Here is a 23,762-nt window from a genome sequence, read left to right as displayed (position 1 = left end):
TGGGAAGTCCCCCTCCAAGTCACTCATCATCCTAACTTGGAAATATATCACCATTCCTTCACAGTGGCTGGGTCAAATTCCTGAAATTCTCTCCCTAATGGCATTGTGGGTCAACCCACAGCAAATGGACAGCAGCAATTCAAGAAGGTAGCTCACCACCACCTTCTCAACTAGGGATGGGCAGTAAATGCTGGCCAGCCAGCGGGGCCCAAGTCTGACAAATGAATAAACAGAAATCAGATGCCCTCGTTTATTTACAGTTAAAAGTTTAATTCCTAAAACTAAAATCTATGTTTTAAACATAGAAATTATGAATTAGATATCAACAACAGTATATCAGCTGCTTTGAACACGTGAACATTTTGACAAAGCACAAGCTTGCACACATGTCTACCATTAGTCTATGTTCACAGGTATTTTGAAAAACTCAAGGGGTAGGATTTTTTGGCCATGCTTGCCCAAAGGCTAGAAATTTCTGCCTGAGGTCAACAGACCTTTGCATGGCCACTACGATTCCCATGGTGAACAGGATGGGAATATTCCACCCAAGGTGTTGGTTTTGATTTGTTAATTATGCTTATTAAAGTGTTTTCAAACAAGAAGCTACTATCAACTGCCCTCCATCAGTTTCTGACTATTGCTTAGGCTGATATATAGGATGGGATTCTCTGATTTTATTCGCAGCTGCCCTGCTGCCAGCGAGAATGCCGAAACTCCATTCACGGCAGCAGCCCTGAAGAATCCCAATCACGGATGTGGTTGGAGCTTTTCAGTGACAATGTCTCTCACTCTCCAAGCATCCATTTGGTAGATACTCTCTTGGTCTAAATTAATGGAAAATCTCCATCAGTAGACAAGAAAATAAAAACTTTGACAAATAGTGATTAAAAGGGTAGGAAAGACTAACTGCGCAACCTGTAATGTAAAATAACTTGTCTTCAGCTGATTCCAGCAGTTAGGCTGAGGACCATTGCAGATGAGATGATCTAGGAAGCCTCAAGTACTCACAGAAAGGTAATCGAATGCTGGGTCTGTACTCGTTGGAGTTTAGAAGGACGAGGGGGGACCTTATAGAGACGTATAAGATAATGAAGGGGATGGATAGGGTAGATGTAGAGAGATTCTTCCCGCTTAGAAAGGATAGCAGGACTAGAGGGCACAGCCTCAAGATAAGGGGAGGGCCAGTTTAGATCGGAGTTGAGGAGGAACTTCTTCACTCGAAGGGTGGTGAATCTCTGGAATTCTCTGCCCGTTGAAGTGGTGGAGGCTACCTCACTAAATATATTTAAGTCACGGGTAGATAGGTTTTTGATAGACAAGGGAATTAAGGGCTATGGGGAGAAAGCGGGAAAGTGGAGCTGACCCACTTCAGATCAGCCATGATCTTATTGAATGGTGAGGCAGGCTCGAAGGGCTAGATGGCCTACTCCTGCTCCTAGTTCTTATGTTCTGAGCACAACTCCAATACCCTGCTTGAAAAGTCACTTACATGGCACAACTGTGCACGAGAGTCTTTGAACCGTACATGTTTTTAGGTCTTCTGAAATGAGAAGTTCCTCTTAATAAGGACCTCTGTCAACTAAATTAGGCAAAAATGAGCATTTGCATTAATAAGTTCTATCCTAGCACTGATAACCATGGAACTTGAGTTTGCAAAGCTGTAACTAAAGAATTACTTTGATTTTTGAATTGAACTGTTGTGTGAACCAGTCTCAGCATTTAATGTATCAAACTTTTCCTCATGGTTACGTACACCATGTGGTGTGCTGCATATAAACCGAAAAGCCCCAAGTTTGATCACTGGTTGGTGCTGTCTTAGCTGATCTCATCTAGAGTAATGATGAGGTTCGTGTGGTTGCCTATTCTGCCAAGAAGAGGAAAAATGTTCTAGCATGTTCAGCTCCTGGTCCTGTTTGGACCTCCAGTTAGATAAAGCAGTGTGTGAACGGATAAGTAATGAATCGACATTTAACATCCTCCTGGTTTCAAAGAATAGTTTGCACCCAGTATATATTGGTATTGTACAGCGAAATAAAAGCAATTGGGTTCATGGGCATTAACTACTCGTTCTCCCCTCAGCGATCTTTCTTTTGTAATTCATGTAATTTTAAATATTCTTATGTTGCACAACACTGCTTGTATAGTACCTTTAGAACTTAACTGGTGATATATAATTATGTCATTGTGCAAACTGATAAATGTCTGGGTTGGGTAAGTGTATTAGTGTAAATTGAGGTCAATTTACCATTGCCATTGTACAACATACAATATAACTGCTAACAGAGTGCATACAAGGCAGAATTTATTTACAGCATCGATAAGTAGTTCCGGATTTTGCTTGGCACAAAAATTCAAATTTCCTGTGTTGCCTGGCAACTCTTAAGGTCATTGAAATGGTGCTAACCCATCGCCTTTAAATTTCTGAAACAAGCAAAGTCTCCTCCACAGACTGGTACCTCAAGCTTGATGGGCACACATTGATTGATTTTTTGATACAGCCATTTCCATTGTTTAAAGATGATATGCTTACTGGTGGTATAGCCCTCTGAACTGATCTAAAATGATGTCAGTTGTTCTGAAGCACACTGGAAGGTTATTCATGTGACTGTTTTTATTGCTTTAGGAACTTTGCTTTGAGACCCGTTTGAGTAGGTTTCTGTCGTGTATCCTGGCACAGTATAATTTGTGATTTCTTTTTGTTTGAGAGCTTTAATAAATATATTTTACAATTTTAATAGCATTACTTACAGTAATGAATACTAGATTTTGAAATTATTTTCTCTTCTAAAAGAGGTTCAGATTATGTGCATAAAATTAAACTTGTGCCACTACTCAGTAAATCACCAAGCACATACATGATTAAAGTTAACCATTACTGAGGACAGTAGAAAGCTATGATGAAACTTAAGAGGCTTGGCTGTCCTTAGGTGCAGAGAAATGATGAGATTTTGAGGATATATTGGCATTCTCTTCTGCAGAATTTGAAAATTTATTTTAAAGTTGTTAGTGCACCTTTTATGACCATTCTTCTTTGTCTGCTTCTTCAGTTCCCCGACAATGGTTTTTCTGATTTCCTGCAAAATCCGTACACCACTTGACTCTTGATAATGAGCTAAATTTGCTCACTGGCTGCATGTGGTCAAAACATTCCAAGCCAATTTGTATTTGAAATGAATCCCTATGTGGCCCAGAGCTGTAAGATAATATTTGTTCAACAACCTGTAATTTCTGTACTTTGTCTGATGTCAAATTGTTGACTACCATTTTTATCTTCACACGCTCCCACTACCATAAACTACTCAAAATAGGTGCATTTTAGGATCATTCAAGACAGTCCAATGATGGAATTGAGGTTCAGAGACAGTTAGATGCTTTGCACTTTTTGCAAATCTTTGGAGTTATAACAATTGCGGGATATCAAATATTACAGAGTACCTGAGTGTAATATGTGGGCTGTAAAACACCATATGATGTACAAATTAAAATGCTTTTCAAGCTTGATTGTATTTTAATTTCAGTTAATGGATGTCTATTTGTGCTGTGATAGGAATTATTTTGGCTCTGAACTATGTTACATGTCCACTGTTTTTCCTTTACAGACGTTTGGCTGGCAATGATCTGTCTTACATTCACCCAGAGGCATTGTCTGGTTTGTACCAACTGAAAATTTTGTAAGTATTAGTCCATTCTTGCCAATTCTGGAATATTTCAATGTATACATATAAATTAGGAGCAGGAGTAGGCCATTTTCTACACCAGAGGCCTGTGAAAGCTCATGTGGGGTGATACAGTGATTAGCAATGCTGCCTGACAGCCCCAGAGACCTGGGTTCGATTCCCAACTTGGGTCACTGTCTGTGTGGAGTCTGCACATTCACCCCATGTCTATGCCGATTTCCTCCAGGTGCTGCACTTTCTTCCCACAGCACAAAAGACTTGCTGGTTAGATGCATTGGCCACACTAAATTCTCCCTCGAACAGGTGCCGAAGTGTGGTGACTAGGGGATTTTCACAGTAACTTCATTGCAGTGAAGCCTACCTGTGACAATAATAAATACGTCTAAATCTATCTAGTATTAAAACAGAGATTGACAGATTTCGAAATACCAATGGCATAAAGACATATAGGGTAGGGAAAAGGCATCAGTGAACGATCAGCATAATCTTCTTGGATGGCAGAGCAGGATCGATGGGCTGAATGGCCTACCCCTGCGCCTATGTTGCTCTGTTTCTTCAGGTCTGCTTTGCCATTCGATAAGAACATGGTGGATCTGATTATGACCTCTCTCCACTTCGCTGTCTACCCCCATACTCTTTGCCTTCTACCTCAACTGCTCTCTGGGGAAGAGAATTTCAGAGGCCAGCAGCCCTCCTGAGAGAAAAGAATTCTCTTCCACTCCGTTTTAAATGGATGACCTCTTATTGCTAAACTACTTTACAGTCAATGCTGCTGTCAAAAATAGATCACTGCATAAAAATGGGTTAGGACATGTGCCAAAAATGACCAAGTATAATGTTGATTATGAAATGTTAAGTGGTCTTCAATTAAATCTTATTGTATAGATTGGTGATATTATTGACAGTGTATTGGAGTACAGTACTGTGATTCATTATTAATATTAATATTCCTTATAATTAGATCATACTTTGCCACCTGGGTGTATGAATTTGACCAACCTTCCTCATTCTAATCTCTTGGGTGTGTACACGTAGCCTGTGCCCAAATCTCTACTGTATATTGCACTTTGGCAGCTAAAAGTTTCAAACAAATACTGTTCGAATTGACTTGCCTTCGAAACCAGTCTAATTAGCATAGCTTTCCTAACACATACTGGCTGAGCTGGAAAACTCATCAAGGGTATCATATCATTTTGACATGACCGCGGGTTGCCACTCTACCAAGAAAGGAAAAATTAGGTATCAGAATATTCTAATCCCTGACAGATTTATCTTGTACTTGCACACAGTTGCTAAGTGATTGATGATCATTTTCAATTGCTAAATAGTTTGTCTCCCATGCGCACGATTAACCAACTGAAATGTCTTCCTGAGCAGGAGCCAAAAACAAAATGTTTTTGCTCAAAATAAATTTTGTAAATGGATCTCCTTTCCAAGATTTCAAATCAGACAAAATGTTCTCTGTAATTTTATGATTGTGTGGCAGGTTAGGGATATCTCTGTGATTTATAATTCCCTAAACCATTTGTGGGGTTAATTTGATTATGAATGTCACCTGAGCCCCAAGATTTGATTAATGTATTAATCCCTTTTTCAGTATACATAGATTAAAAGTGAGGTTATTTTTGAAAATTGATTTTCTTATTAAATTTAAGCACCTTGAAATATTTTCTAATCCCATGAGAAATTTGTGTATCAAGAGAGAATCGCATAGCTAGTAAGTAGTGTAAATGTGAACCACTTTGTATATATCGAGAGCTTTTTAAGAGTTGAGATGGAAGTTGGGAGGAAGAGATATGACAGGAGATGTCAAATTTAGATTTGTAGCATGCATGAAAAGAGGCTGAACATGTCAATTTCAGCCAGAATGTAAATCATCTTTCTTTGCTATACTTCAACAATCACCAGGGTCAATTTTCAGCTCCATCAATGCTTGATGCAATTGCCTGTAGCTGTGTCCAATTATGTTACCTAATAGACAGGAAAGAGTGTATAGTGCAGCTTGTGACGACTCGTTTCACCCATGTGGTAAAAATGTTCATTTGTTTGCATAAATGCTTAAGGTGTGTTCGGCTGACTGCCCAGCAAGATTATACTTGTCTGCAGATGTTGTAACCTATTTTCTTTAGCCTGCATGTGTTTTTCCTTGCTCACAATTCAAACGTAGTGGCATAGTCTCTGGAAATCCTCTGTAAAGTTTAGTGCAGTCAGAGCATGTTGCACAAATAAATGAAGTTACAGCATAGAGACATGCTAGGTGAATCAGCATTTTCCATTCTGAATCATATCTGCCTCTGTGTTCTTTTTTCCTCTCTATAAGACATAAGAGCAGAATTAGACCACTCGGCCCATCGAGTCTGCACTGCCATTTCAATCATGGTTGATTTTTTTTCTCATCCCCATCACCATTTTCTGCATCTGCCTATCCAATCTAATTTTAAATCTTCTCATAGTTTCTGCCCCAGCCCTCAAAGTGAATTCGCAGCTTCACAAATCAGAATGAAAGAATTTCCTCTCCTCTCATCTGAGTGTCTACCCTCTCAATCTTGTATCTATAGTTATCGCCCCTCATTTGAGACCCAATAGTTGGAAAGAGTCTGCTTCAACCTACCTGTCTCATTGCTTTACAATTTTAAATAGTGCTAATATTATTGTACTTGGTTGGGTGAAGAAGATCTGAAAATGACAGTAAATATCAAAGGAAAACTTTGCCTTGCCGTGTTGAATAAATGTACTCTAATTTAAAACAAAACTTCACTCAAAATAAGAAGCAGTTGTGTGCGTTCCTGCCTTTGGAAATATAAAAAGAAATTTTAATTATATATTTAATATTTTATTATGCAACTTCCGTTTATTTTAGTTCAAAAATGCTTTAAACTGAAAACTTAGTGAAATTGTTTTACCTGTAGTAGCCCAGTTGTTTGGTGTTTTGATAGGAAGATGCTGATTTGGCAAATGGTGAGGAGAAATCTACCATGGGGGAATGCAGTTAACCTAAAAATTCCAAATATAGAGACAGTGACATGTTGATAAATTTGGGTGTTTGTTTTTGCTTTAGGACAGAATCAGTATGAATATGTGCAAAATGATTGGACATGGTGTTCTCAGAACAAATCCCAAGTTATACATGATGCTTGCTATATATTGACAGTGGTTTCGATAAGCTGTGTGTTTTGTGGAAATTGCTAAGGCCCTGTGACAGTTCTTGATTTCAAATTCTTGCTTCAGTTTTTTAAATGTCACAATAATACAGCTGTTAACTGCCTCTAAAACTTGCACATATTTAAGATAATTTCTCTTTGTCAGAGTGTAGAATGAGGAGTAAATGGGATTATGGTGAAACCTTTGTGACTGGCTCTTCATTTTCCATTTTGAGTGTTTCTTCGTAGGATACATTGGAAAGTACTGTGGCATGTATAGATTTGTTTATTTTCTTCTAGGCTCTGCTCCAAGGGAACTGCAGGCTACGTAGGTCAAAGGGTATTGTGACCTTTGTGCAGAAAGCACATTCGGCTAACATACTTGTAATTTAGATATATTGCATTTTCTTTTTTGGAGTTTTTACTCTTGTACTGATTAATCATTGGATAAGTGATTGTATGTCAGAGTTGTAATGCATTGCAATTTCAGTAGGGCCAACAAAGAAAGATAATATTATTAACAGTATAATAGATCATCTGTTGAAAAGCCAAGGAGCTTTTTTTTTGCTACTCAATGTTTTTTGGATTCTGACTGCACTGTGTATATTGTTTCACAAATAAATACTAGACTGTATAGTGATCACAACTGTATCAGCACTAAATACTTTTTGAAAATATTTTTTTAAAAGGCATTGATTGAAATCTGCTGGAAAATGAGTGTGGATGATTGTCAGGAGCGGTATTGTGCTTGGCTCTGATACCAAATGTGATCAGATAATCTGCCAAATTGTGTCTGGGATTCCGTGGGAAGAATGGACGCTTGGATACGGGCCAGAGAGCTGCTGGAGCTTGTGGAACTGGTGTCCCAGCATAGTTTGGGAGAGTAGACAGGGAAAGATGGATGAATAGCTTTGATTAACTTAGTTTTGAGCTACATCGCATGCATTTGGTAGTTTTAGTTTTTTTGGGGGAAGAACCATAATGGCATTGAATCTCTGTACTGCTGAACTATAGTATCTCAATAATTGTGACTGACACTGCTGCCTCACAGCGCCAGGGACCCAGGTTCGATCCCCTGCTTGGGTCACTGTCTGTGCGTAGTCTGCATGTTCTCCCCGTGTCTGAGTGGGTTTCCTTCGGGTGCTCTGGTTTCCTCCCACAGTCTGAAAGACGTGGGTTAGGTGCATTGGCCATGCTAAATTGTTCCTTAGTGGCAGAGGGGTTAGGAGGTTAATACGTGGGGTTATGGGGCCAGGGCCTGGGTGGGATTATTATCGGTGCAGACTTGAAAGGCCAAATGGCCTCCTCCTGCACTGTAGGGATTCTATGAATTCTTAAATGTCAGATATGTGTCATTAATTTTATTTTGGATTTATTACCAAGCTGAACTCCTTTGGGTAGGGCAGAATATAGGTAGATTGGCTTCAATTCCAGATCAAGTTGTATCGATGACCATTTTGTGGGGAAAAGAAATCCAGTTTCAGATTAACTTTAGTGTCGTAATTTTGGTAGTGAGTTTTGAAAGTATTAACAATAACTTTATGATCCTTTTAAACACTGATGTTATTTGTAACCGTCGTTATGTTATCCATTTCAAAATCAAAATTGCACATTCCATTTTCTGTATATTCTCTGATGAAGTTGCAGAACTTTGTTGGAGGTTGTGTGTTAATGTATATATGAACTTTTCCAAAAGGTTTGTGCAGAAGTGCCACATAATAAACTTGCTAGCCAAATTAAAGTCCTTTTTGGGGTTGAAGGTAAGTTGGTTTGAAATTGACTGTGATGGAGCTCAAAGTAGTGGTGAATGGTCGCTTTTTTTCCCCCCAAAGTGTAGGAAAATGCACAGTGGTATCCAATATTAAACTGCTGCTCTTTCTGATGCATTTGCTGATGGATATACAGGAGATAATTTCAAAATTTGCAGATGCCAATCTCAATTTAATGAACATAAGAACATAAGAAATAGGAGCAGGAGTAGGCCATCTAGCTCTTCGAGCCTGCCCCACCATTCAATAAGATCATGGCTGATCTGAAGTGGATCAGTTCCACTTTCCCGCTTTCTCCCCATAACCCTTAATTCCCTTGTCTATCAGAAATCTATCTACCTGTGACTTAAGTACGGGTAGCCTCCGCCACTTCAATGGGCAGAGAATTCCAGAGTTTCACCACCCTTTGAGTGAAGAAGTTCCTCCTCAACTCTGTGAGATTATTAAACAGGCTGTTGAAATAGACAATGCACCAGGCACCCAGGTTCAATCCCCTGCTTGGGTCACTGTCTGTGCACAGTCTGCATGTTCTCCCTGTGTCTGCATGGGTTTCCTCCGGGTGCTCCGGTTTCCTCCCGCAGTCTGAAAGACATGGTAATTGCAATTTAATTCAGACAATGTGAAGCGATGAAATGTAGATATGCAGTATAAAATAAATGCTGCATTTTAAAGAGGGATCTAAAAGAATAGAGGGGCCTGAAAGTTTATCTACCACTGGAAATGACTGAGAAGTTGAGAAGCCTGTTGAAAAAACACCTAGCATAGCATTTTTCCTAGGGAAAACGTTGGAAGCTATTATTGAAGAAGTTATAGTAGGGCACTTGGATAAGTTCAAGGTGATGAGGCAGAGTCAGCGTGATTTTGTGAAAGGAAGATCATGCTTAACCAACTTACTGAAGATTTTGAGGACATAATCTGTACTGTGGATAAAGAGAAGCCAGTGGATGGACTGTATCTTTCCAGGAGGCATTTGATAAAGTGCCACATCAAAAGTTATTGCAGAAAAATGAACGCTCACGTTATCAGGGGTAACATATTGGCGTGAATAGAAGATTTGCTGGCTAATGGGAAGCCAAGAGTAGGCATAAATAGATTTTTTTTAGGTTGGTAAAATGTAACAAGTTGTGTGCTACAACTGTTTACAATTTAAATAAATTACTTAGTTGAAGAGTTGGTTAGCAAATTTGCTGGTAACATGCAGATAGATAGTAACGCAAGTTGTGAAGAAGACATATGGAAGCTACAAAAAGATATAGATAGGTTAAGTGAGTGGGCAAAGCTCTGGCAAATGTGGGAAACTGAAATTAATAAAACATGAAATGTAAATAGTGAGAGATTGCAGAACTCTGAGGTGCAGAGCAATCTGGTGCATGAATCACAAAAGGGCTGGTGTGCAAATACAGCAAATAATTAGGAAGGCTACCATTTATTGCAAGGGGAGTTGAATACAAAAATAGGTAGGTTATGCTTCAGTTGTAGAAGGCATTAGTAAGATCACACTTGGAGTACTGTGTATAGTATTTTTCATCTATGTAAGAACATTGGGAGCAGTTCAGAGCTTATCAGATTGGGTGGGTTGTCTTATGAGGGGAAGTTGGTCTGGCTAGGTTTGTATTCACTGGAGTTTAGAAGAGTAAGAGGCAACTTGATTAAAACATGTAAGATCCTGAGGAGTCTTGACAGGGTGCATCTGGAGAGAATGTTCCCTTTTGTGGGAGAACTAGGAGTCACTTTAAAAATAAGGAGCAATAAGAAGTCTCACAACATCAAGTTAAGTCCAAACACGTTTATTTCAAATCACGAGCTTTGAGAGCATTGCTCCTTCCCACTCACCTGATGAAGGAGCAGCACTCCGAAAGCTTGTGATTCCACATAAACCTGTTGGACTTTAACCTAGTGTTGTGAACTTCTTACTGTGCCTATCCCAGTCCAACCCGGCATCTCCACATCACTTAAAACTGAGATGAGATTATATTTTTTCACTCCGAGATCTGAGAGTCTTTGGGACCCTGTTCCTGAGAAGGTTGTGGAAACAGAGTCTTTGTATATTTTTAGCAGAGATGGATAGATTCTTGGTATGCAAGGGGGTGATCAGTCATCAAGAATAGGCAGAGTGCAGATTTGAGGTTATCAGATCAGCCATGATAAATGATGGAGTAAGCTCAAGGGCTTAAATGGTCTACTCCTGCTCCTCATTCATATGTTCTTGGAACCTTGATCTTATAAATAGAGCAGAACTAAGAAATTATGCTAAACTTCCATAAATCACTAATTAGGCCCTATTTGATTATTGAGTTCAATTCTGGGCACTACACTTTAAGAAGGATGTTAACGACAGAGGAGATTAGATTTGCTAGAATGGTACCTGATATGCTGAACTTTACTGACTAGAGAAGGTTAGCGAGACTAAGGGGTAATAACAATAGAAGTACTCAAAAACAGAAGTTCTGATGGAGTGAATAATATTTTGAGTGGCAGCAATGTCAATAACTAAAAGGTATAATTTAAGGCAGTTGGTGAGAGAAACAGGCAAGGTGAAAAATTATTTTGCACAGTGATTTATGATCTGCCCGAAAAAAATGGTAGAAGCAGACTTAACAATCACTTCCAAAACCGAAATAAATATCTAAAGGCGAGCAGACGCAAGCACCGTGGACAGAATGAACTCTAAGGTTCTGTATTCCTGATGCTGATTCCTAAGCTATTAAGCTTAATAATGAAATGTGATTTTCTTGCAATTTTGGTCTTGGATGCTGTTCCAACAGTTTTTGTGGCATTGTGTTAGGCTATTGTATTGCAATATTTTGGGCAGCACAATGGCACAGATATTAGCACTGCTGCCTCACATCGTCAGGTATCTGGATTGATTCTGGCCTTGGGTGACTATGTGGAGTTTGCAAGTTCTCCCTATGTCTGCGTACATTTCCTCTGGATGCCCCAGTTTCCTGCCATAGTCCAAAGATGTGCAGGTTAGGTGGATTGGCCATGTTAGATTGCCCCTTAAGTGTCCAAAGGTATGTAGGTTAGGTGGATTAACCATGGTAAATATGTAGGGTTATTGAAATCGAGCAGGAGGGTGGGTTTCGTAGAAATAGAAACCCTACAGTACAGAAAGAGGCCATTTGGCCCATCAAGTCTGCACCGACCACAATCCTACCCAGGCCTTACCTCCATATCCCTATACATTTACCCACTAATCCCTCTAACCTACACATCTCAGGATACTAAGGGCAATTTTAGCATGGCCAATCAACCTAATCTGCACATCTTTGGACAGTGGGAGGAAACTGGTTTGGTTAAGATGTTTTTTCAGAGTTGGTGCTGACTCTCTGGGCTAAATAAGCCTTCTTTTGCACTGTAGGAATTCTAGTTTACATTATAAACTTTGAATTAGATTAATAGTTTTCTTCTAGTGTAATAGCTGAAAGCAGTCGGTGTATAACTGGAGTGAAAGAACTGGAGTGCGCAAGGATATTTTGGCCCTGGAGGGAGTGCAGAGGAGGTTTACTAGGCTGATACCGGAGTTGAGGGGATTGAGCTATGAGGAGAGGCTGAATAAACTAGGCTTGTACTCGTTAGAGTTTAGAAGAATGAGGGGAGATCTCATTGAGACGTATAAGATGATGAATGGGATGGATAGGATAGAGGTGGAGAGACTCTTCCCGCTCAAAAAAGACAGTAGGACTAGGGGGCACAGCCTCAAGATAAAGGGGAGGCGGTTTAGAACGGAGTTGAGGAGGAACTTCTTCACTCAAAGGGTGGTGAATCTCTGGAATTCTCTGCCCGTTGAAGTGGTGGAGGCTGCCTCGCTAAATATTTTTAAGAAGCGGGTTGATGGGTTTTTGATAAGAGAAGGGATTGAGGGTTATGGGGAGAGGGCGGGAAAGTGGAACTGAGCCACGACAGATCAGCCATGATCTTATTGAATGGCGGGGCAGGCTCGAAGGGCTAGATGGCCTACTCCTGCTCCTATTTCTTATGTTCTTATGTTCTTATGAATGTTGATGATATCAGTAAAGAACAGTTTTGTTTCAAGATGTTTTTTGGTTGTTATATTTGGGTGCATTGAAATTACTGGGTTGAAAAATTGAGTTGTTTACTTTTCCTTTTCCAGAATGCTTCAGAACAACCAATTGAAGACTGTTCCAAGTGAAGCCCTAAAAGGATTGTCTATGCTACAGTCACTGTAAGTGTTATTTTGCAGCTCCATTTAAGCTATTTTTCTCACCTACTGAAGCACTCTTGAAATTATTCCAGAATGATTCTTTCATGGTGTTCAAAGAAATCTATAATTTGGCACTAACAGTAGTTTCTGTAATAAATTGTAAGGTATTTCTTTTAGCTCGAGGAAGTAGGTCCTGTCCATCTTGTTTATTTTCTTGTGTTAATTTATTAACTTTAAATCAGCGCAAAAGGCTACTTTTGTAGACTTGATTCTTTGGACAAAATTTTGAAAAAGTACCACATGGAGTGCAGACTGTTACTCACAGAAATTAACCTACATGCTTGCATGTGCTGACCTAGTACATTAGGAGGGTACAAGCCATTGCTTTACCAAGTAAATCTCATAACTTGGGGAGTACTTGTAAAGGAGCCAGATAATGTTAGCATGTAGTATACGAAAAACGCTGCAATTTGACTATTTCTGATTCATGGTAGGTACAAAAATAAAGAGAAGGTCATGAGGTAATTTCAGTAAAAATGACAAATGTTGGAGAAGTATATATCTGTTATGTAGCAAAATGCTACAAGTAGCTTGTGTCATTTAAAAGATTACAAAATTGTTTATTATTGTGCTGTGTTCTGTTCATAGACAAACTGGCCAACAGTATAAATGCAATAACTTCACAGGGAAAGGGTGGTTTACTGGTGATGTCACTGGATTAGTAATCCAGAGGCCCAAGCTAAAGCTCTGTGAACATAGGATCAAGTCCTGCCAAGGCATCTGGTGGATTTTACATTCAGTTCATTAATCTGCAATTGGAAACTTGTCTCAGGTAGCCATGAAACTATCATCGATGGTCATAAGACCCCATCTGGTTCACTAATGTCCTTTAGGGAAGAAAATATGTCATCCTTACTTGGTCTGATCCATATGTAACTCCAGACCCACAGCAATGTGGTTGACTCTTAAATGCTCTCTGAAATGGCCTAGTAAGCTACTCAGTTCAAGGGCAATTTGGGACAACAAATGCTGGCATTGTCAGTGATGCCCACCTCCCATGAAACAATAAGGAAAATAAAATTCAGTGTAGTAATTAAATTGCTGATCCGGATTATGGCACGGCACCAACACACCACCTTTTAGATTCATCAAAAATTACTAAAAATGTACTGGATCAATACACCTTTGTTATCCAATTGCAAGTATTTGATGCTACTTGTCTCTTGCCCCGGATGCCTAAAAACACCAAAGGCATGAATCATTTTGACTTGGGTTAGGTGAAGAGGCACAAGAGGAAACTTGCATGGGGCATAAACAATGACAGGTTAGTTGAACTAGTTGATTGGTTTCTGTGCTGTACATTCTACGCAAAATCACACAAGACTTACAACTACAAAAAGACTGAACCTCGATTTTTGCTGCTTGGTGCAGTTGTAGTACAGGGTACTAAGCCAGGCTGTACATTTATACATTGAGTCATTGTGGTAGCCCTAGGATGTGAAAAGTAATTTTTTTAACATAAATCGAGGATTTGACATTGCAATGACTTGTGCATTTTATTGTACATTAAAGCAAATGCTAATTTGATTTTTCTTTGAAATTAAGAAATGTTCACTATATATTTAATTTACAAATTTAAATGAAGCAATTATTCATTTCAAGGTAGCCTATTTCAAAGTGATGAGTTTCTTTCAGGGTCAAAACGAGGCTTTTTTTGGAAGAGAGTTTGCAGGTGTTTGGTGAACGGAATGGCAATGAGAATGAAGTTTCCCATGTAATTTAAGCTACTAAACCAAAGAGACAGATTATGTATCTTTTTTCTTTGAAGCCATTACACATGTTGTATTTTAGAATATTAGCACGTTCCTTCATAGCCTTGGGATTTGAAAATTCTTCTTGCAGTCTGAATATGTCACTAATTTTATCATCAGTGAACAAGTTTAAATATGCTTCTTACTATCTGCCAAAAGTAATTGAGAAACCTAGTGACTAACGTTTTTCCACAGACCGACAGTGTTGTACGTGGATACTTTGTGCAGATCCTTTAGACTTACTCTGAGATTTATTCATTAAGTAAAAAAAATTGTAAATTGCTTATTTTTGCCAAACAATGATTCTTACAAATTTATCATTACTTCTTATTTCACTTGTAGTTTATGGCCCAATTCATAGAACACCAAAAATTGATTTTCTTTTATAGATTATATGCTTGAACATGCTTTCAGGGCACTAGGCATTTGAACTGCCAGATATCTCTGTACATCCACGTGTTTGAGTAACTTTTTGTCTAATCCCATCCCTTGTTTGTCCCTCCCAAGCTTTACCTACACAACAAATTACACTTGTCACGTTATCCTAAAGGCTTTGCTGTTTGCCAAGCTCTGATGTTAGGAAAATTTGAGATCATGCTGTTAGTTAACAGTGTACCTCGAGAACAAAATTGGACTGAGAATTGGTTCTTTGAAAGACAACCCTTCTCTGCTCGGCACTCCTTTAACCCAATACAAAAGCAGATTACTGATCATTTACTGTTCTAGTCTGTGGTACAAATGTGTGGTTTTATAAGGTTATGCCTTGGACTGCTTTTACTTTTGGGTAAAATTGAGGAATGATGGGGGCTGTGTGACCTGTTTTCAATTCTGCTGCCAGCAAGCCTGGGTGATTTGGTTGAGGGGGCCATCAGATCAATGGTGGAGAGCAGGTTAGTTTGCTGGGAAAAAGATAAAGGGTGTTCACACCTGTAAACAATAACCAGAGCTGCTGTGTTGATTGCAGGTGGACTAATAGCATCCAAGTCCCAGGGAAGTTTTTTAGAAATGTCAGGTTGTGTAAACAGTTGTATGTTAAACTGTTTACTTAATTCCAAGTAGAATGAAATTGGGAATCCTGAGGTTCTGGAAAATGGTGAATTAATATTTCTTGGATGCAAGGCTGATATGATTCACATTGCCACAAGATTTTGAGAGTAGAAGAGTCCATAGGAAGCCCTGTAATAGGTTTTGCTAAAAAAAAATCAATCTCACTGCGTCAATCTGCAAGAATCTAAGAGAGAGAGAGAGAGGTAAAGGCAACAAGTCTCTGGTTCACCACAAAACCCAGAGTAATCCATGCCATTGTAGAGGGGCTACATCATAGAAGTCAGTTCAGAGATTAACTCAGTGGGTTAATTGGCTGGAAAAGGAAAAGAAACTTAGAAGCATTTTGGACTGGATCCAGGACTTTGAAATGTCTATTTAAAGGACATAGTAAAATATAACCACAGAAGGAGATTTGCATGTTAAATGGGAGCTCCTTTCTAATAGTTTAGAGTAACTGAAATAATGAAATCAACGTTGCTTTAAGTTTGTGTTAAGGTAAAAGTCTTAACGTGAAATCTTGTCATGAGATCCTTTCAACAATTCTCTGGAAGTTTGAATTTTTTCTAAGTTATTTGTGTTTGAAGCGTAAGGGCCTAGTTTTTCCTGATTCCCATTGTTAGGTGGTAGGAAACCAAGCCCCTCTACAGCCCATTTTCAACTCTAGCTTTACATCCCATGCCATCCCTGCTCCAGCTTGCACTGCTGATTACTCTGCTGCTGTACAATCTGTAAACATTTTACCCTATTGACTATATAGTCTGGAGTTTTTACCCTGGGCTAGTGGTATCCCTCAAGCTATAGATAATTAATTGTCTCTTTCTAGTGGAGAGCAGCACCCATAGTTTATGAATAATATCACGAGGGTCTGCTGATAACATTTCAAAGAATTTTTACTGAAATGGCTATTGTAAGCTAAGAGATCAGTTACTTTAATACCAAATTTAATACCAACAAAATTGTACAAATGAACTAATTTTGTATTATACTTTTTGAGTCTTTTGTACAAGAATGTGAAATGTGCAATTATTCTCCAAAATATTGCATTCAAATATGTGCCTGTCATACTTGGCCTATTACCAATCCTCTGCAGGGTTCGTATGATTTAAACTTCTGTGGCTTAGATTCTTGTTATAAGATGCATCAGCCTTAGAGCAGTGGTAACAGTTGACTCGTTTTTTTTTGTATTCTTTCATTGGATGTGAGCGTTGCTGGTGTCCACTGTATTCAGCTTGTATCTGCTGCAGTTTAGAAAAGTAAGAGGCAACTTGATTAAAATCAATAAGATACTGATGATCTTGACAGGGTGGATGTAGAAAGGATGTTTCCTGTTGTCGGAGAATCTAGAACTAGGAGTTATTGTTCAAAAATAAGGGATCACCTTTAAGGGTCATTGAGTCAGTGATGTAGTTCCAAACTGAGATGATGTGTGACTTGGAGGGGAACTTGCGATTGTGGTGTTCCCATCCATCCGTTTCCCTTGTCCTTCCGGGTTGCTAGAGATTACAGGTTTGGAAGAACGATTGGTGAGTTGCTGCAGCGCATCCTGCAAATGGTACACACTGCAGGCTCAAAGGACTAAATGGCCTATTAGTGCTCCTGAGTGTGCCAGTGGTAGATGAAGTGCAAACCAGCAGGCTTCTTTGTCCTGGGTGGTGTTGAACTTGCATGTTGCTGGAGCTGGACTCATCAGCCAAGTGAAGAGTATTCCATCACGCTCTCAACCTATGTCTTCTAGATGGTGGATGGGGTTTGGGCAGTCTAGAGATGAGTTACTTATCAGAGAATTCCCAGTTTTGGGCCTCTTCTTGTAGCCACAGTATTTATGCAACTAGTCAAGTTCAGTTTATGTTGAATGGAACCACATTGCCGCCAAACCTCCCTTGCAGGGAATTGATTGCATGTATTGCAACACTGTTAATGCTGTTAAATTTCAAGGGAAGTTGGTTAGGTTTTAAATTATTGTAGGTATTTATTGGCTGACACTTGAATAGCATGAATGAGTCCTAACATTTTGAGTTCAAGATCCACTCCAGTGATTTTATCAAGTAATCCTGACCCATCAGTGCCATTTGGGGGAGCGTGCTACATTCAGAGGTCCTGTCTTTCGGATGAGATATCTGCCTTTTGAGCGGACGTACAAGATCCCAGTACTCCATCCCACCCTGATGTCCTGACCATCATTTGGTCCTCAACAAACAACGCTAAAATAGATAACCTAGTCATCTCGTTGCCAAACATAATGTAAGAAATAAGAGGAGTAGGCCATTTCGCCCCTTGGGCCTGCTTCATCATTTAACAATTTAATTGTGGCTTTAATTCCACATTCTGCCTTGCTTCCAATAACCTTGACTCCACTGTAGAGTAAAAATCTGACAACTCAGCCTTGAACAAATTCAGTGGCCCATGGCCAAGTCTCCACTTCTCTGTGGAATAGTGAATCACAAATGTTGTCAACCTTTTGAGGGAAGGAATTCCTCTTATCTCTATCTTAAATGAAAGGCTCCTTTTTTTTGAAGCTGCACCTGGTTCTCCTTTCCCTCTTGAGGAGAAGTATCTTTTCAGCACCTACCCTGTCAAACCCCATCAGAATTGGACCATAGAACCAACTTGTATGTTTCAATAAGGTTATCTTTTGCTCCTCTAAACACAAATGAAAGTAACCCAACCTGCTCAACTTTTCCTGATATTCCTATATGCAGATCCTTGCTGTATGAAAATTGTAGATTGCATATCCAACATTACTATAAGGACATCACTTCAAAAGTATCTGTGAAGCTCTTTAAGCAGCCTGAGGTAAGAAAGGTGGCAGAAAAATGCTCATGTGCTGCCTCTACAGATCTGTGTGACCCAGATGGTATAGTGCTCTTTAGCACTTGGCCTCTTTCTAAATTAGTCCATGAATCCAGGTAAAATGAGAGTGGGATACTTTTTCAAGTCAGTTATTGCAAAGTCATCAGTTAGAGTAATTTTTGTTTTGGTCTGACTGGACCTTCTTCCAAAACACACACCATTTCTAACCTGCAGTCTCTATCAGGGCTCTCGTGATGATCATGTTATGAAGTCTGCTCTTAACCACATAGGGAGGGAGGGAAGTTGAGCACTGTTCTCAAACTTCGCCAGCACTAAGTAATTATAGTTATCACTTGACAAGTGCCAGTACGTTGTGCAATCTGATTCAGTATTTGCATGTTGTTTTAAAAAACAAAAAAGACTTACTTGATTCCAAAAGATTTAGTTGTATTATGGTAAGCTTTGTGCAGCAAATGTTCAACATCCAGACTCCAGTTATGATGGATGGGAAAATCTGTAGGAGTTACGTGAATACCCAGCAATAGTAGTGGAAATTAGTATGGTCTGTTTTGAACTGATTAGCTGTTTTTCGATATTGCATGCTCAGAACAGGGTATGAAGTAATTACTTTTAATTATGTGTGTGTTCATGAGTGGTTAGTGTGTTTTGGGTGTGTTTATACATATGGTTAGCATGTCTGTTCCCTGACGTCAACTATCATTTCAGTGTATGGGGACTTGTGGCCTTACAGGAAGCTGCTGAGCTGCAATTTCTACAACCTCTTCACTTGAAGTTGCGAATTTCTCCCTAAGATGGCAATTCTTTTGTCTCATTATATTTGAGTTGATTACAGTTATGAGGTGATTGGCCCTTTAAGGGCAACACAGCAGAGTCAGGGTCACATGACACATGACGGGGACAGCACAGTGGTTAGCACTGCTGCCTCACAGCGCCAGGGATCCAGGATTGATTCCCAGCTTGATTCACTGTCTGTGTGGATTCTGCATGTTCTTCCTGTATCTGCATGGGTTTCCTCTGAATGTTCTGATTTCCTCCCACAGTCCGAAAGATGTTGCTGGTTGGGTGCATTGGCCATGCTAAATTCTCCCTCCATGTACCTGAACAGGTGCCGGAGTGTGGCAACTGGGGGATTTTCACAGTAACTTCATTGCAGTGTTAATGTAAGCCCACTTGTGGCACTAATAAAATAAACTTTAAAAGTATGTTGCCCTTAAAGAGACAATGACAAGTTACAAAAGAAGTTTGAGGAGTCCCAATAATTCTGCTTTAGCTTTGATCAGGTTACTCCATATAATTTGAAAAGAGCTGATACTGTAATAATTGAGGGGGAGGTAGTGGTGTAGTGGTATTGGCACTGGATTGGTAATCCAGAGACCCAGGGTAATGCTCTGGGATCCGGGTTCAAATCCAATCTAAATTCAATTTTAGAAAATCTGATTTAAAAGTCTAATGGTGACTATGAAACCATTGTCGATTTGTTGTGAAGACCCATCCAGTTTACCTTTGTCCTTTAGGGAAGGAGATCTGCCGCCCTTGCCTGGTCCCACCAGGTTAACTTGCAGGATGATTTGGTAGCTACGAAAGTAAATGCAATGTTAGTATTCATTTTGAGAGGACTAGAATACAAAAGCAGGGATGTACTCCTGAGGCTTTGTAAGGCTCTGGTGAGACCATATTTAGAATATTGTGAGCAATTTTGAGCCCCGTAACTAAGAAGGATGTGCTGGCCTTGGAGAGGATCAAGAGGAGGTTCACGCGAACGATCCACGGAATGAAAAGCTTGAGGTATGAGAAACGTCTGAGGACTCTGGGTCTGTACTCAGTGGAGTATAGAAAGATGAGGAGGGATCTCATTGAAACTTACAGAATACCGAAAGGCCTGGACAGAGTGGACGTGGGGAAGATGTTTCCATTAGAGGAGAGATGAGGACTTGAGGGCACAGCCTCAGAGTAAAGGGATTACCTTTTAGAAGTGAGATGAGGAGGAATTTCTTTAGCCAGATGGTAGTGAATCGATGGAATTCATTTCTATGGAAAGCAGGTCATTGAGTAAATTTCAGACTGAGATAGATCGGTCCTTGATTAATAAAGGGATCAAGGATTATGGGGAAAAAGCGGGAGAATGGGGTTGAATAGCTTATCAGCCATAATTGAATGGCGGAGCAGATTCAATGGGCTGAATGGCCTAATTCTGTTCCTATAGCTTATGGTCTTATGGCCTACATTCAACGTCAGATACACAGCAATGTGCATGACTCTTTAGTGCCCTCTGAAAAGGCCTAACAAACTATTCAAAGAAGTAGCACTGTGTGTGTGTGTGTGTGTGTGTGTGTGTGTGTGTGTGTGTGTGTGTGTACCTACACCATAAGGACTGCAGCAATTCAAGAAGAAAGCTCACCATCACCTTCTTTAGGGTAATTTGGAATGGTGGCCCACATTCCATAAAATTATCATAAAAAATGCACACTCTCTTATCTCTTTATGGTCAAAGAACAAAGAAAATTATAGCACAGGCGCAGCTTTGACAAAGGGTCATCTGGACTTGAAATGTCAGCTCTCTTCTCTGCTTACAGATACTGTCAGATCTGCTGAGATTTTCCAGTATTTTCTCTTTTGGTTTCAGATTCCAGCATCCACAGTAATTTGCTTTTATTTTAGCACAGGAACAGGCCTTCAGCCCTCCAAGCCTGCACTGACTATGCTGCCTTCTGAACTAAAACTCCCGGGGACCATATCCCTCTATTCCCATCCTATTCATGTATTTGTCTAGATGCCCCTTAAAAGTCACAATCGTATCCGCCATTACCTTCCCTAGCAGCAAATTCCAGGCACCCACCACCCTCTCTGTAAAAAAACAAACTTGTCTCGTACATCTCCTTTAACCTTGCCCCTCGCACCTTAAACCTATGCCCCCTAGTAATTGACTTTTCCACCCTGGGAGCAGTCTTCTATTTGCTCTCCTCCTTCCCTCTCTCCATGTGTGGCATGCAAAATCTTATGATTGCAAATTAATTCACATAAATTAAATTGCCTGCTTGTTTTCATACTCATTAGCATTGTCAGTATAATGCTTGTGTGCTATCTATAAACCAGTTGATGGCATAAATTATACAAAGTGCTATATTGGCAGCTAGAATCAATGGGAGGCCTAAGTTTGAGCTTAGGCTGAAAGAGCTTTGATCTTATATTTAGAATTTGTTGTAAAAGAAGGCACAAGGTAGCTGTTACAAAGATTAGCTGCTTGTGTGTTGGTACAAAAATTGTTAGGCTAAAATATTGATTGATTGCACTCGAGAAACTCACACTGGCAAGAAGTTCTTGTAATTGCTACAGGAAATTGTCAATAGCAAGGATTCTAATTGATCTCAGCTGTCCGGTTCTAATTTAGGCAAGTGAATGGGAAACATTTCCATTACATGACCATTTTTCATGACATGAAAGCAGTTTATGTTGCGCCTATGTGCGCAGAAACTGAGAGATGTGAGAGAGGATCTAATAGGTAGTCTCACTTTTGGGGCCTGCAGAAATGCTGCTGCCAAATACAAGATGTGGGTGGTCGACTGGGCAGCCGGGAACCTTAAAAGGATGGTATGGAAACGTTTAGAAGTTCTGAGAAATATCCCTTCTGTTATGAACTTGTAACATTAAAATTAACTGCTTGGCAATCCAAGCCTAGGGTATGCCTCCAGCCAGAGTCCTGTTTTTCACTGAGGTGCAGTAGAACAGTGTAACTACTGGCTGTCCAACTCACACTATCAATAATAGTGTGAAACTATGAACGAGTCATTTGGGGTAAGAGAGGAGTGGGAAAGCTTGATTTATTTGCACTATATTAAGTGGTTTAATGCTTCCTCATGGAGACTCTGATAGATAACGTTCATCTATGGAGTGGCAAAAGTTAAATGTTTTATGTTATATAGAAACATAGATGGTAGGAGCAGGAGGAGGCCATTCAGCCCTTTGAGCCTGCTCCACCAATTATCACAATCATGGCTGATCATCCAACTCAATAGCCTAATCCTGCTTTCTCCCCATAACCTTTGATCTAATTTGCCCAAAGGCACTGTTGGCTGAGTAAATGTATTTTTTTGCAGTAGCTGTTTGTAGAAAATGAATGGGAATTATAATCCCATCACTCGGTGCATAGAAAATAATTGGCTTGCTGTGGAACCCGCTCCTTCACTCCTCCCTTTTGTAAATCATCTGCAAAATATAACCAACAGTGTACTTTTCCACAATGGATTCCTGTTCTGCAGTCAGCAGTAATCACAAACAAAATTAAATCTTGTGTGGCTCTTGTGAGGTTTCACTTAATTCTGCCATGTAGTTTGGACTTCACTGAATTTGGGCTGCTGAGAAATCAAGGAGAGCTGTTTATTTGGACCTCTTCCTCACCTGAACAAGTGCACTAAATAATCATTTTAAAGTGCGGATGCTTGCTTTGAACACATTGAATGTTAAATCCTTAGTTTTCCTGGTTACCCTTCATTTTGATTCTGTTGGTAAATGTTTGTTGCGTGTTGTGTTGCCCAAGTTACATGTTGCTTAAAGAGATTGAGGTCTTCAAACACCATTTTAGAGCATAGTAGTTTTCGATGGAGATACCACAGGAAGGGGTAACTCCATTCCATTCTGGAACATAATCCTGACTAAATTAGTTCTGATGAAAGATCATGAATGTGAAATGTTAACTCTGCTTCTTGCCACAAATGCTGCCAGATCTTCTGAGTATATCCAGCATTTTCTTTTCTTTTTCTGCTTTACAACATCAGTATTTTGCTTTGTATAATCCAGTTTAGTTTTACAGCTCCAGGCTGCCCTTTATGACCATTCTTAGAATCCACCTCATATCTTTTGCTCATTCCTTTTAATATCTAAATCTGTGGCTTATATTCATTTTCTTTCTTTGTATTTCTGTGAAGTGCCAAGGTTCTAGTTTTTTGCGGTTATGTTAGAGCTGCAATAACTACTGTTATCAGTATGCTGACTATGTAGAGAAATTTGGAATATAGATTAATTATAAGAAAACTGCTCTTCAGGAGACACCAAAGGATAGGGAAATGTTTAGTCGTAATCAAAGGCACTGAGTACAATCCACAAAATTCAGCATTACAAACAGATGCCTGGAGGTGACTCATGTTGGCAAATGTTGCAAATTGTGAAAAAAATTACACTTTATGGACACTTTTGGTCGAGCCTTTAAAAAAAAAAGTGAAGGGAAGCAAGATTTTGGATGGTTTCTAATTTTTGGTTGGGTGCATACTAGCTGACCATGCTTTCCAACAACAGCAGCTTACTTATAGTGACTTTAAAGGAACATTGCAAAGTATTTCACAGAAAGG

At 39.5% G+C, this 23,762-nt stretch overlaps 1 protein-coding gene across 1 annotated transcript in view; it reads left to right on the top strand.

The window, feature by feature from the left end:
• The window catches only part of lgr4 (leucine-rich repeat containing G protein-coupled receptor 4), a 120,545-nt gene that overhangs the window by 57,026 nt on the left and 39,757 nt on the right, over window positions 1–23,762 (top strand). The window contains exons 3-4 of the mRNA XM_080189878.1: window positions 3,600–3,671; window positions 12,701–12,772. Of these exons, the coding sequence (XP_080046004.1) occupies window positions 3,600–3,671; window positions 12,701–12,772 (144 nt within the window). The remainder of the gene's footprint in view (window positions 1–3,599; window positions 3,672–12,700; window positions 12,773–23,762) is intronic.

The sequence above is a fragment of the Carcharhinus amblyrhynchos genome, chromosome 6 (genome assembly GCF_965287045.1).
Source record: "Carcharhinus amblyrhynchos chromosome 6, sCarAmb.v2.hapA, whole genome shotgun sequence".
Taxonomy (NCBI): Eukaryota; Metazoa; Chordata; class Chondrichthyes; order Carcharhiniformes; family Carcharhinidae; genus Carcharhinus; species Carcharhinus amblyrhynchos.
Note: the sequence above shows the minus strand (reverse complement) of the source record. Positions and strands in the feature narration are given on the sequence as shown.